The sequence below is a fragment of the Pelodiscus sinensis genome, chromosome 3, assembly GCF_052426305.1.
Source record: "Pelodiscus sinensis isolate ZL-2025 chromosome 3, ASM5242630v1, whole genome shotgun sequence".
Lineage (NCBI taxonomy): Eukaryota > Metazoa > Chordata > Testudines > Trionychidae > Pelodiscus > Pelodiscus sinensis.
In genome coordinates this window covers 70769705-70783924 of record NC_143054.1, presented here as the reverse complement: position 1 = coordinate 70783924, position 14220 = coordinate 70769705, and the positions used below count along the sequence as shown (strand labels likewise).

The window sequence follows — 14220 nt, the reverse complement described above, 5'->3', positions numbered from 1 at the left end:
GTCACACAGTGTTTTAATATCATGTGTTGCAATGAGCCCCAGGATTCTCAGTAAAGAGTCACCTGCAGCTTGGGAGTGTCAGTCTCAACATCACTGCTCTAAAATAAAGGCTTAGCCCAACCTTTCCAGACATGTAAACCAAAGTAAACTTATTGGTTTAATTCATGACAATAATTTGGTATTTTGTTAGTACCTCAAATTGTGTGAAACGTTTTCTACCTGATATCCAAAGAAGTCCGTCCACCACAGATCCAGCATGACATGAAAGGGATCTGTCAAAGGACTGAACAAAGGTCCACTTGTTCTTCTTGGGACAATACCGCTCGACTGTAGGCAAAACTTGACGCAGTTCATTTCTTCCCCCTACTGCATAGAGGTTCTCATCAACAGCTCCCAATACAAAATGTTCCCGGCAGTTCTTCATTGAAGCTATCTCGGCCCAAGAGTTACTACGGGGGTCATACCGACAGGCAGTCCTTACTGCGCAAGTACGCCCTGTGGCATGCTCAACTTCTCCACCAGCTACAAACAGAAAGTCTCCCAGGACAGCTACGCAGTGGTGACTTCTCCCAACAGACATGGGAGCTAGTTCACTCCAGTTTGCAATCCCTGCTATGTGAACATTCTCCTGATCGACTGGATTGAAGTATCGGAGTTCTTTTACTTTACAGATCTCACGTTTCTTCCCGCCAATAATGTAAAGAGTGTCTGACTGGAAGCGAGGTTTGGTACGTCTGGTCTGCCAAACTGGCTGTGCATAGACGCTCTGGTGGTACGTCAAGGCCTCATTAATAAGTGCTGTTACAGTTTCACTAGCTTGGACAAGAGGATGAGAAAGGGCTACAGTATGTAGTGTATCCACATCCATAAGGCCAAAGCGGACATACTGGAGAAGTTCATCCATGTACTGATAACGACAGTTGTGTTCCAACCACCTCACGGCTAGCTAAAAGGTAGGGGAAAAATACAAAAACCACAGGTAATTATCTATATCATGATGGAGTTTTTCTAACAGTGTTTGCATTCAAAGAGGAACTACACATTTGAATTATTACACACAGACACACACACACACACACACACACACACACACACACAGAGTAATGTATGAGATACTTAACTAATATAGATATCAATATATGAGATGCATTCTCAAATTTCATCTGCTCCTTACATAAAAACAAAATGATGGCTATCTACAGTATCAATGTATGATCAGCATACTGCTATTAGTAAATAATCTGATCTCCCTCGAACATGAAAGAGTTGCTACACAAAATAAACAGGCAATGCTAACAGTTAGCAGTGTTTTAGGAACTCATAATGTCCAAGTAATCTCCGTTAACATGAAAATCAAGCTCCTGGAACAATATAATAAATAATATAATGAACAGAAACTATGTGATCATTGAGGGGAAAAATCAGGAAGATTATAATAGGGTGACATAAGAAGAAAAGGCTTTTCCCCTCGACATCCTCCTTCATTCCTGTTTATAACAAAATACGTTTGGAAGAACAAATAGGTAAGTATACAGTGTATCCATTTCCTTTCTTCTCGATTTTTAAACCATAATATTAATGTGTATATACTCCCTACACAATGCACAGCAGAGAAAATTCAGATTATTTAACAATCATGCCCTTTCCCCTCGTGTATTCTTTACCTAATAAAATAAAATGGTCAGTTCAATTTATAAAAAATTCTTGAAAAAATAGGAAAAAATATTAGTCTGGGATAATGAATTGGAATAAAAGTTAAGAGAATAAACAAAGTTATGAAACTAAATACTTTCTCTTATTAAAAATGAATGTAAATGTTTTAACACCTTCACTGCTGAATTCTCCAGCAACTATGCAATGCAGTATCATTCACTGCAAAAAGGACTGCATGTCAGTGATGTACTCGCTCTGTGTGGTTCCAATGTGCATATGACGTATCCTGTTAAACAGTCAAGAGGCTAACTTAAAACCAATTTTAAATGGCTCAATCTGAAATCGCCAACTGATCAATATATACTGAAGCAGTGATGGGCAACTTAAGCTAGTGAGTGGGGCCGCATGAATAGTCCTCCTTCATCTCAGTGGCCTTCAAGATTGTCGTAACCAAGATGGTCTCCTGGGACAAGGTAGTTTTGCAAACTGTACTTGCATACATAGAATTTGTGGAGTGTCCCAAATCAGCATGCGCCTCACTTCATGTGCGCTTGCGGACTCTGACAACCCTGCACATAGGCAACAATAAACAAAATGTTTAGTGGGCCACACACATAACCTTCATGGAGTGCTCACCACTGCACTATAGTAATGTCCTCTTCTGTTTATCCACAATATCTCAAATTTAATATATTGGCATCTTCCCATTTTACGCTTTTTGCCACCAGCACCACCACCATAAACAGTATACGAAACCCAGCTCTCCACCCTACTTTAGTTAAATTGATGTCACCATCTGCAGAAATAGAGAGATGTCTTTCACCTGGTCAGGGGTAGGCAAAAAGCCCTTTTAATTCACATTTGAAATACATTGCTTTGTAATCTGTATTGTTTTTTATTATTTAGAATCTCATCTCCTTCCTTCTTTTACATTTTTTCTATAGCATACTATATACAGTATGTGTACACACACTACCACTGTGACCACTATCTGGATTACGTATGTAAAGGGTTATCGAGCTGCAGCACAAGGAACTGAAATCTCCATTATAATGCACTCAATCTGCAGCGTGATCTATGTCAAAATCAACTTCATTTATAAGCGGCTTCTGTGGTACACAGAGTGAGAGTATACATGATGTTATGGTGCATTATAAAAGTTTCATTGAACTTGTGCACTATCTATATAAAATGTAAATATACCTCTAAAAATCTGTAAAATAATATTAATATTTACAATCTACATACAGCATACATATCAGCATTTCATGTCATTCTTGCCTCTGCCCAAGTCCAAATCCCAGCTTGAGCCGAGCAGAGCATGGCCAATATGGTAAATTTAAGCCTACATTTGCAACTACCATGATCCCTCACCTGGACCTTTGCTAGGAAGGTAAGTATGCAGCATGAAAACCAAACATTACAGATGTTTTTTGTTTTTATTTCTTTGTCTTGCCACTGGTAATAACAATGGTTATGTTAATTTACTTAGTATCTTGAAAAATTAGATTTGTATAAATTTATTTTTATAAAAGCTACAAAATTCACTATATATTCTATCCAGTCTGTACAGTCATAGCACATGCAATGCCATCTAGGGCTGCTAGTGAGTAGTCGACTACCCGATAAGCAAAAATTTATCGGGTAGTCAACTGGAGTAACAACTGCTTGCCTCTCTCCCCCACGAGCAAAGCCTGTTTCCCCCAACACCATCTCCACAGTGTTGCCCCCCACCCCGCCCCCGCTACACTGCCTCTATCAAAGGCAGCAGCTGGGGGATAGGGGAAGCTGCTGTGAAGTAGCTCTCTGCCCATGGCAGGTCACGGCTTGCCGTGGGCAAAGGCAGCTTCTGTCTGCGACAAGCCCTGGCCACTGTGAATAGGGGTGCTAGACTCAGCATGAGTCAGGACCAACCAGGCTCAGCTTGCTCTGGCCAGGACGCGGTGCCTCTGCATTTTAAATATGGTAAGAGTCCAGTGGCTCTTACTACATTTAAAATGCAGAGCCATAGCAGCGCAGGTGGCTCCCGGAGCCAGCACGAGCCAGGACTGCTCCGTTCCCAATCAAGCCAGATCCTGAAACTGCCTCAGCTGCAGTTCTGCAGAGAGGTCGTTATTGACTAATTCTTTCATCGATACAAATTGTATAGATGACACGATTAGCCAGATAACCGCAATTTAACATCCTTAATGCCATCCCCATAATAGTGAAAGTTGCTGGAAATTTTACAAGGCTATCACAGAGTTATGAAGTACTCTGTTGTAACAAGTTCCAGCAGTCCAGCTCTCCAGTTTCCATCCACAAACCCAACTGAGACAGACTCTTGGACAGACTTGCACCCCCTTCGGGGATCAGTATACCTCAGCTAATATTTGCAGTGACAACCCAGTGGTTTTCTTTCCCATAACTGGATAGAATGGAGAATGTTCTGTTAAGTTTATAACCACATAAACTAGGTGCAAAATAAGTGGAATGAAAACAAGAGAGCATCGGAGCAAGGGAAGAAATGGTGCTTAAGACTTAATCGACTACACTATTACATCCCTACCCCAAGGCCCTGCCCTCACTTCACAAGCAACATTCTTGTGTTGCATCTCTGTTTTTCCCAGTCCTGGTGGTCCTTATGTTGTCTATTGCAAGTTCTTTGTGGCTGTACATTTCCAAAGTGCCTAGCTCACTTCTGAACACTGAATGAAGATTAATTTGAGTAGTAAAAATATGGAAAGTATAATAATCCCTATTAGTTGCTATGCGGCTCTGAAGCCCGAATTTTGCATGCCAGTGCGAATTTCCAACAAATACTGCATTTTATAAGTCAGCTAGAACAGAGCACCAGTAAGTTCTTTGTTTAGCACAGAGAAGGAAAAGTTCAGACATTGTCCATCCTGGCCAATGACAGGGCTCCACCCAGTAAAGCTACTGTCGAATCCACCTTAGCTGTCCCTGTCAGATAAGAGCTGAATGTGGCTCTGTGATCTCAGCTCTTAAGGGAGACATCTGGCATCTATCCCACCTTTGCTCCTGTTCCCTGCTGTAAATGGAGGGAAATCCAGAAGCCCCACCTTTTCTCTTCCTCCTCCAACAAACTCCATTCCCACTTGCTCTTCTTTGCTTCTTCCCCCAAAGTCACCAACACTCCTGCTCTTCTCCGCCTCTTCTCCTGAGACATTCTCTGTCCTCCTGCCCCTCTCCATTTCTTCACTCAGGCCTTTCCTGCCTCCCTACTCCTCTCCATGTTGGTCCCCAACCTGCTGGCTGCTCACCTGCCTGCCCTTCGCTCATCTCCACAGCAGATGGAGGGGCCTCCAGGGATAAGGTGTAGTGAGGGCAGGGCCTTGGGGTAGGGATGTAATAGTGTAGTCAATTAACTGATTAATTCATAAGCAAAAGTTTATAGGTTAATGCTATAGACTACATGCATTTATTTCCCCCTCCCTCCCCCGCTCTGCCCCACCGAGTAAATTTTTTAGTAGATTGGCCAGCAGTCCAGCACACGCCAGGTCCAGGACTTACCCATGCTGCAGTTCTGCATTTAAAGTGTATTAAGAGCCAGGCAGACAGGCAGCCCAGCTCAGTTCTGGCTTGCTCTGGGTCCAGGAGCTCAGACCTCCCTTCCAGACAGGAGGCAGCAGCACAGAGTGACAGGCAGCCGGTCCATGAGGGGAGCAGGTTTTTAAACCATCTCCCCTTGTGGACCAGCTCCCACATACCACTCTGTGCTGTTGCCTCTGATATGGAGACAGCAGTGTGGAGTGGCAGAGGGTTCCCCAGGAGTGAGGCCGAAGCACACTGGCTGCCGGTCCCATTCTCGGGGACTACAGAATAGTCGACTAATCGATAAGAATTCATGAGGTTATCTGACTATTCAATTAACTGATATTTAACATCCCCACCTTGGGGAACAGTGAGGACAGGGCCGGGCGGGGGGGGGGGGGGGAAGGAGGAGGGAAGTGGGTGACACTCCAGTCCATGTGCCAGTGGTCTCCCACTTCTAGGGGAGATAATGCATCTAGGGGAGTAGCAATGCTCATTGCTACTGGAGTGCTCTACTGGCACTCCAGTAGCAATGAGCCAGCATACCTCCAAAAGGAGATAACTCACGACACATCTGAGCATTTGCCATCCTGCATGGCCAGCCTTTTTTGGGGACGCTTAGCTCCCCCAGACTCTTAAACACTCTGCCTATCCTAATGGAGTTGTGTCAGTTTACACCATGTGAGGATCCAGTGCAATGGAGTTACACTGGAATAACTGACACCAGGATAGAGCTGGTTGGAAAACTATTAGTATATTTAACAAAAATTGCAAAAGAAATATTTTCTGCACTGAAATATCTCTGTTCTTCCTTTGAAAAAAACCTGAAAATGTCAAATGAAATAATAATTTTCTGCAAAAAACTTTTCATTTCGGCAAAAGGATAATTTTTTGTCAAAAAGGAAAACATCTTCCAGTTTTAGATTAGAATCATCCCTCAAAGATTGAGGGGGAAAAAGAGGACACACAAAACCAAACTTCATTTTTTTTCTTTGGGTCTGTGTGTAATATATACCGTATTTTCCGGCGTATAAGATGACTGGGCATATAAGACGACCTCCTAATTTTCCAGTTAAAATATAGGTTTTGGCCTATACTCGCCGTATAAGACTACCCCTCCCCCCCCTTCTGAGGCAACACCATTTAATAACATCAGATTTTATTTAAATAATTTTAATTAAAATGGTTTTGACTTGCAGGTACTTAAAATCCTTCAAAATCCTCTTCATGTTCATCCTCTGACATCATAAGTTCATCAATGACATCTTGTGGTACATTTGTAAGACAGTCATCATATGGATCTAATTCCGAATCGGATGGTGTGGCTTCAGCTTTGGCTTCCCCTTCATCTTGCCACAAGAAGTCGTCCTCCATACCATCCAAAGAATTTGATATGCCACACTTCTTGAAAGACTTGATTACTGTTTCTGCACCAATATCATTCCAGGCTTTTATGACAAAGTTACACAAAACATCCAATTGTGGCGCACGAATGTTTCCTCCTTTTGTGAATGACTTTTCGCCGCTAACCATCCACTCATTCCACTGTTCTCGAATGCGATCTTGAAATTACTTGTTTCGGCACACATCCAGTGGCTGTACCAATGACGTCAATCCTGCAGGAATAACTGCCGCATCTGTGTTTATTCTTGCCAGCCTTTTCTTTGTGCTGGTAGTTAAATGAGCCCTGAACATATCCCACACCAGTAAGCTACGTTCTTGACGAAGTCCACCTGGTCGCCTACTCCATACATTATCAAGCCATAGCTTTACCCCTTCTTCATCCATCCAGCCTTTTTCATTCACATGTACAAAAACTCCAACAGGGAGCTTGATTTTCGGCACTGTTTTTCTTTTAAAAATAATCATTGGTCTTAGTTTGGCGCCATCAGCTGTACATGCTAGCACCACTGTAAAACTGGACTTCTCATGTCCTGTTGTTTTAATTAACACTGTTTTTGCACCTTTTGGATTAAAAGTTTTATTTCCAACCATATCAAAATTCATAGGAGTTTCATCCATATTTCCGATCTGACTTAACGCATAGCCATGTTTCTTGCGCTGTTGTATTACATATAGATGGAAAAGACTTACTTTTCCGTCGAGATCTGCAGGTAATTTTTGTGCAATTTTGGACTTATGCCTTTCCATGAACCTAGTACACCAGGATACAGTGGGCTTAAATCCTTTGCTGTGATCTGGGTTCGATTTGCCCCACTGAAGTGCAAACATACGTATTTTGTTTCGTGTCACTACATAACCATTTTGACGATGCTCATGCACCATGTCTGCTACGTGCTTTTCAAGTTCTGACCAATGTGGGGTGCCTCTTCTTAATGCACACTTAGTACTTGGCATACTCTTTAATGCATCTTCATTTGCTTTCCAGTCTCGGACCATCTTTTCTGTTACTCCATATTGCCTTGCAGCAGCACAGTTATTATGTTCCTTGGCAAACTTTACAACTTGCAGCTTGAAACTGGCTTCAAATTTCCTTCTTCTTGTTGGAGCCATGATGGGGTCTTTTCTACCCACCCACTTACAGAACGTGGCTGTCCCCCTGCCGGGCGCCAGAGGGCGTGGCCGTTCTCCCACCAGGCGCCGGGGGGGGGGGACACTTGCACGCCCGGGGGCGGCCCCCCCCATAGCCACGCGCCGAGGGCCGGTGCCCCCTCCAAGGGCTGCGCACCCAGGGCTGGCACTCCCCGCGCCAAACGCCGCGCGCCCGGGGCCGGCACTCCCCGCGCCAAGCGCCCGGGGCCGGCGCTCCCCAGGCAAGCGCCGGGCGCCCGGGGCCGGTGCTCCTGCTCCCCTCCCTCCCGCCGCGCTCACCGCGCACCACGTGCCTGGGGCCAGCCCCAAGCACCGTGTCGGGCACCAGGTACGTTCTATGCGCGGCGTATAACACGACCCTCCCGATTTTTGGGGGATGTTTTTTAGTGTAAAAAGTCATGTTATACGCCGGAAAATACGGTAGTGTGGAAAGAAATAAGAAGCAGGGATTTTTTTCCACACTATTTTTTTTCTTAACAACCTTTCTATATCTCACTGTGGAATTGTTAGCAAACAAGCCAAAAGAAAGTCATAATTACCATGCACACCTGAGACACTGTTTTAGATCTACTAATACTGATGAGACAAAACTAGAAATGAAAACACCACACTCTTTATAGAAGTAGAACCCACTACCATGCATTATCTATTCACGATCTACGTCAAAAAATCGGAGTTTAGGATTTATAACTTTACTGCTCTGACTTGCTTGTTCTCCAACTTAAAAGCCTGGATTTTTATGTGCACCTACTATAATGCAAATGGCTGTGCTGGATGTAAAATCTTCCTCCAGAACAAAATTTACAAGTGTGATCTGAGGCAGGTTGCTCTAAGCTATGTTAGTTGGTAGCATAACTCAAACTTATGTACCAGTTGGACCTCTCTGGTCTGGCGCCCTTAGGACCTGACTGGTCCCAAACAAGGGAAGTTGCTGGACCAGGGAAGGTCCCCTGCTACTGGTCCCCCAACACTCCCCTCTCTACTGCCAGCCCCAGCCACACACTCCATGCCAGGCTGGACTACAGATGTGGCCAGACTAGAAAAATCCAGATTTTGGGAGTTTCAACATGTAGCTTAGATCTATTTACCACAGTATGTACACTGCAGGTGGGTCAACAGAAAAAACTCTCCAATCGACTCCCCATACTCATCATTTTCTGCTAGAGTACCGGAGTGGATAGGAAAGTGATAGGCGGTTGATTTAGTGGGTCTTTACTACAGTTGCTATTCAACTGCTTCAGCGTAGATCCACCTTGTAGTGGACACAAGTCCCTGATTTCCGATTGGAGTTCTTAACCTTTTCCATACTCCTCTCTCCTGTTTAATTGGGATCTCTGCCCTTGTAGCAATATGGAAAGGATATTGTGGTTGTGACCAGAGAGTGGAAGGTTGAGAGTCCAGCTCCTATAAACTGTTTATTAGAGGTCTGATCTAAAGACCACTGAAAAAAATAGGAAGGACTCTCTGGTTTGGGTGAATACGTATTTTAAAAAACAAGTGGGGCCAACCAATTGCAGTTGTTAGTTCCAGGATATTAGAGAGACAAGGAGGGTGAGGTAATGTCTTTTATAAGGGCAACTTCTTTTGGTGAGACACATAAGCTTTCATTCTTACTCAAAGTTCTTCAGCTCATGGGACAGAATTAACAATAGGCACCAACTCCACTGTTTGGGAATGGGTGGAAGATACTGGGGGAAGGGGCAGAGCAGGGGCAGGTAGAGGTGGTGTGAGGGTAGTATATGCTCAAGGGAGAGGGCAGAAATGGGGTGGAAAGAGGTGGGACAAAGCCTTAGACTAAGGGGCAGAGCCTCAGGGCACAGAGCATCTATCTACAAAGAAGAAAGCCAGCACCTCTGGACTTTTCTTTAAAATTGTACTATGCCGATACTACCTCATATTTGTTTGCAATATTAGACACGAGTGACTCGGATTCACAAACCATATGGCTAAATATATAAAATATTTTTCTTTCTGTCATTTTTTTGAATTAGAAAAATGTGCATAAAAATAAGATTGTAATGAGCTGCATGTAGAACAATCAAAATTGTTATGTATTTGCATCTCTTTTACGCCATGAACCACACAACTACAAAATTATGCATAGAACTCTCTCAATCTGAAATTGGTAAATATTAATAATCTTTGAATCTGCATTGAAATGCCTCTTGCCACTCCACCCTGGAGAGAGAGAGAGAGAGAGAGAGAGAGAGAGAGTGTGTATGTAATATGCCCCTTTTTACAGAGGTCCGTGTGTGTGTGTGTGTGTGTGTGTGTGTGTGTAATATGCCCCTTTTTACAGAGGTCCACGTGATGCTGCATCAGCAAGCAGGCAAACTTCACTTTCCTTTGTACTTTCTTGTTTTACAATCAAAATTTAAACATTTACTTTCATCCAAGGTGTGGGATAAACAGTGGCTTTAAAGTTTCTGGGGTTTTTAGGAGAAAACGAAAGAAAAATGTTCTTCTGGATGCGTTGTGCCTTTGGGCTCCATGTGAGGGAAGAGGGGAAAAAGACAGAGAAAGCTACTGTGAAGGTCGCAGAGTGAAAGAACTTCCTCAGGGCACAGAATAAATTAAATCCCAAGGAAGAAATAAAATGTGATTTCCAGAGTGTGAGGCACAAACTCAAAATGACAATGATTGACAGCCAAACTATATCCGTGCAATATCGAAGACTGCACGTTCTCATTTACCTCAGTGTAGCCAGCAAGCGCCCATTAAACATCCGTCTGATGCCCAAATTAACCTTCTTGGCAAACTGAAAGAGGCACAAACTATCATAATCAACCTTTCATTATCACAGCAGCCTCTAGTTAAAGGGTCAGAATAATTGTGCCATCAGAGCCCTGATTGTTTTCAATCAACAGACGGCTGGAGTGACAGCTCAGTGATGGAGTAGTTTGATGAAACCGCACCAGGCCTAATCAGAGCAGATGAAAGGAAGGCATGATTGGTGCAAATGAACAGTCGTGCCTCTCTTTTTCATTTACAATCTGAAATTACTCTTAAATTTACAGGGTTTTTTTTCTCTCATATGAGTACCTCTGAAAGAATGTTTGACTTATTACGAGTTCTGACAGAGCAGAGTTATAAAACACAGGTAGGGTTTTTAGCTGAAGCTATAAGTGGGTATTCAGCATAATTTTAACAAATTTGGTCTTGAAAGCACAAAATGACTAAAGACTTTCAATGACCTAACCTTTCAGTGCTGTTTGATTAGCAGAACAGTTTATCACAGCTAACATTCTTCATGATGAAAGAAGATAAAAAATGATAGGCAAAGCTCTCCTGCAAATGTTTTCTCCTAACCAACACATTTACTGCATTATTGCTCCCCCTTTCCACAAAAAACTTTAAAGAATGTCACATTAATCCTCTTTTCCCTCTCAGAGGGAATCACAGAATCAAACAGATTCTGGTTTTTTAGATGAAAGTGGAAATCAGTTACTGTGCTCAGTGTATCAGCTTGCAGGCTTGTGGCAGATTGCAGTTCATTCAGGAGTAAGTTCTATAGGGAAGGAAAGTGAATCTATCTGTCTAGGAGACTATTACTACTCATCAGTCTGGGATCTGAGTATCCTACAAATTTGAAAAGTTAATTTTGGCCTGCTTTGAGTAAAATTGGAAAGATTGTAAAGCTCCAACTCCGCAGTTCCAAAGCCCAGTTCCACTGTGAACTCTCCCAGCTCTGCACTCCAGCTAATTCCAATGGCTATTGAAATGAAAGCATTACAAATCAAAGGGAATCTCTTTGTACAGCTGAATAGAGCAGGTATTTCCAGTGGAGAGTGGTATATCCTTTCTTCCTCCTTGTTCCCGGCCAGCATCAGATGTTATCTCACCAATCAGGCACCACTTCCATATATCAACATGCAGGTCAGTGCAGCAAAACAAAAGGAAGCTTAGCAGCAAGATTAATGTTTGTCTCAAGTGGGGATGGAGGGAGGAGGCTGTTTCTAGTGCAAAAGGCTTTAAATAATTCGCTAATGTTTCCTGTCCGTTATGTTACATGTTGGATAATGAACGATTTAATTCTTTGAATGGGTTGGATTTTAAGCAGAAATATCACACATTATCCAAGTTAATGAGGAAAGCACCCCCATAATAAAGGGTCTTAAATTAATTGGGGGCAAAGAGGATTCCATTTTATTTTGTTTGTATTTCCTTTTTCTGTAATGAAGTCTATGTCTAACAAAAGTGTTGTTTTTTTTAGGAAAACTGGGGGCTGTGGGCTCCTGTGCTTAATTTGATATTAAACCTTATGCTTCAAGGCTTAAAACAATCCCTGCCTGAAAGGGATCCTGATCAGGTCTTTGAGGAACAGATATAGCGTTTTTCTTTTAAACCATTTCATACTGACTGGAGACGGATACTGGAATAGATGGACAACAGGTCTGATCCAGTGATGGGCAACCTAGGCCAGTGAGTGAGCCTCACAAGTAAGGATGTTAACTAGCAGTTAGCTGACTAGTCGAGTAGTCAATGGAATTTCCATCGACAGGCACTTCCGCATTCCTCCTTTGAAATATACAAGAGCCCCAACAGGGAAGTCCCGCTGACTCCGGGCTGCATGCAGGCATGCCAGCTTTGAAATGTACAAGAGTGCCCAGCGAGGGCTTTTGTACATTTCAAAGCCACAGCACAGCATGGGGCCCGGAGTCAGTGGGGGACTGAGTCCCCCACAGACCCCGGGCTCCATGCTATGCTACCGATTTGAAATGTTGCGCAGAGCCTGGGATCAGCTGGCGAGCCCCTCGGCATTTCAAAGGGGCAGCACCACACAGCTAAGCCCAGGCTCAGCTGTGCAGGGCTGCTCCCTTTGAAACTCGCAAGCAGCAAGGGGGGGAATTGACTAGTTGACTGACTATCCAATAAGCTTTTTGCTAGTCTTTAACATCCTTACTCTCCAGTGACCCTCCTTCATTTCAATAGGTCTCAAGATTTTCATAACCCAGACTCGGGTGATTTTGCTAACTGTGCTTGTGGACCTAGAACATGGCTGGGTAAAATGCTGCCTGGGAGGAGGATTCACCCCGCAGACTGCACATGGCCACTTCTATTTATATCCTGCTACCCATGCCAGTGAATTTCCAGTCTGTGGCAGAGGTAGCATGATCCTACTTAAATGGCTCAGGCTCACAGTTGTGGCGCTATCCCAGCAGGGACCAAAGCTGCGAGAGCCCTTTAAATAGCCGCAGAAACCCGGGCGGCTCCCAGGCAACACGATAGCAATAGGGCTAGGAGCGGTGAGACCTTTAAATAGCAGTAATTCAAAGAGCTTGTGACTCATGGCCCTGCCACTACCATGTTGCTTGGGGTAGCACTATGACCCTGCGCCTTTGAAATAGCAACAGCAACCTCAGGTGGCTGACAGGCAACGTAAAATGGTGGGGCTGCAAGCAGTTTAAATTACTGCTATTTAAAGGGCTTGCAGCTCTCAGCCTTGCCACTACCACACTGACGGGGATCTGCCTGGGATTGCTGAAGTTATTTAAAGGGCTCCCGATTGTAGCACTACCCTGGCAGGGGCCCGTGAGCCCCATAACTAGGGCTAGTGAATCCTAAGTGGTTGCTACACAGGACCGGGAGCCGCGAGCCCTTTGTTGTGTTTTTAATCCAAAGCCTCCAGCCCCAGACAGCTCTGGGGGTAGGCTAGTCCCCAACCCCACCTCTGGCTCTGTCCCTTCCAGGAGGCGTGGAGCCAAGCCATCACCACATACCAAAATTCATTAAGTGGCCCCCTGTGAAAATTATTGCTCACCCCTTCCCTAGGATCTGTGAGGTGTGCCAATTGAATCATAGCAGTGCCTTGACTGGATGCAGAGGGAGCACCTGCTCCCACAGTCAATGCTGTGTCCAATCAGCATGCACCTCACTTCACACGCCCTTGCTTTATGTACCTCTCACTTTAGTAATACCACAGTAGGGAAAAAACTGCATGGACATAGAGCAGCAGAATCTGGCAACTCTGCATGATCAATGGTAAACAAAATGTCTCCTGGCCACATATAGAACCACCATGGGACACATGCTGCCTGTGGGCCACAAGTTGCCCACCACTGATCTGATCCAATATGGCAATTCCTACATTTTTAAAATGCATGTGCCTTTAAAAAAACAAAACAAGTTCACAGACCCTGAAGTGCTATGGAATCCGAGATGAAATGGAATAGGCATTCCAGGACCAGGGTTAAAGTAAAAGGTACAAGGCAGGAATAGAAACTGGTCCCTCCTTTTTTGCTAAAAGCTCTTGGGAACTCCCTAGCCAGGCCTGGGTAAGCTGTGGTACTCAGCTGCTTCCCCTCCTTCTTGGCTAGCATAGATGAGAGATCCAGCTTACTTCTATTTCAATCTTTAACCACTGCACATGCCCCCTCCATGCCCAAGCCTAAGTTACTCTACACAACTAACATATAGGTCAAGCAGACTTATCATAGAATCACAGCATTGGAAGAGACCTCAAGGGGTCATCTAGTCCAG

The 14220-nt window shown here is 44.0% G+C and overlaps 1 protein-coding gene across 2 annotated transcripts in view; it reads right to left on the bottom strand.

Moving 5' to 3' along the window:
* Positions 1-14220, bottom strand: part of KLHL32 (kelch like family member 32) — a 172650-nt gene that overhangs the window by 28174 nt on the left and 130256 nt on the right. For both annotated transcript variants that reach the window (XM_089777196.1, XM_006118422.5), the window contains exon 7: positions 220-946. In XM_089777196.1, coding sequence (XP_089633322.1) covers positions 220-946 — 727 coding nt within the window. The remainder of the gene's footprint in view (positions 1-219; positions 947-14220) is intronic.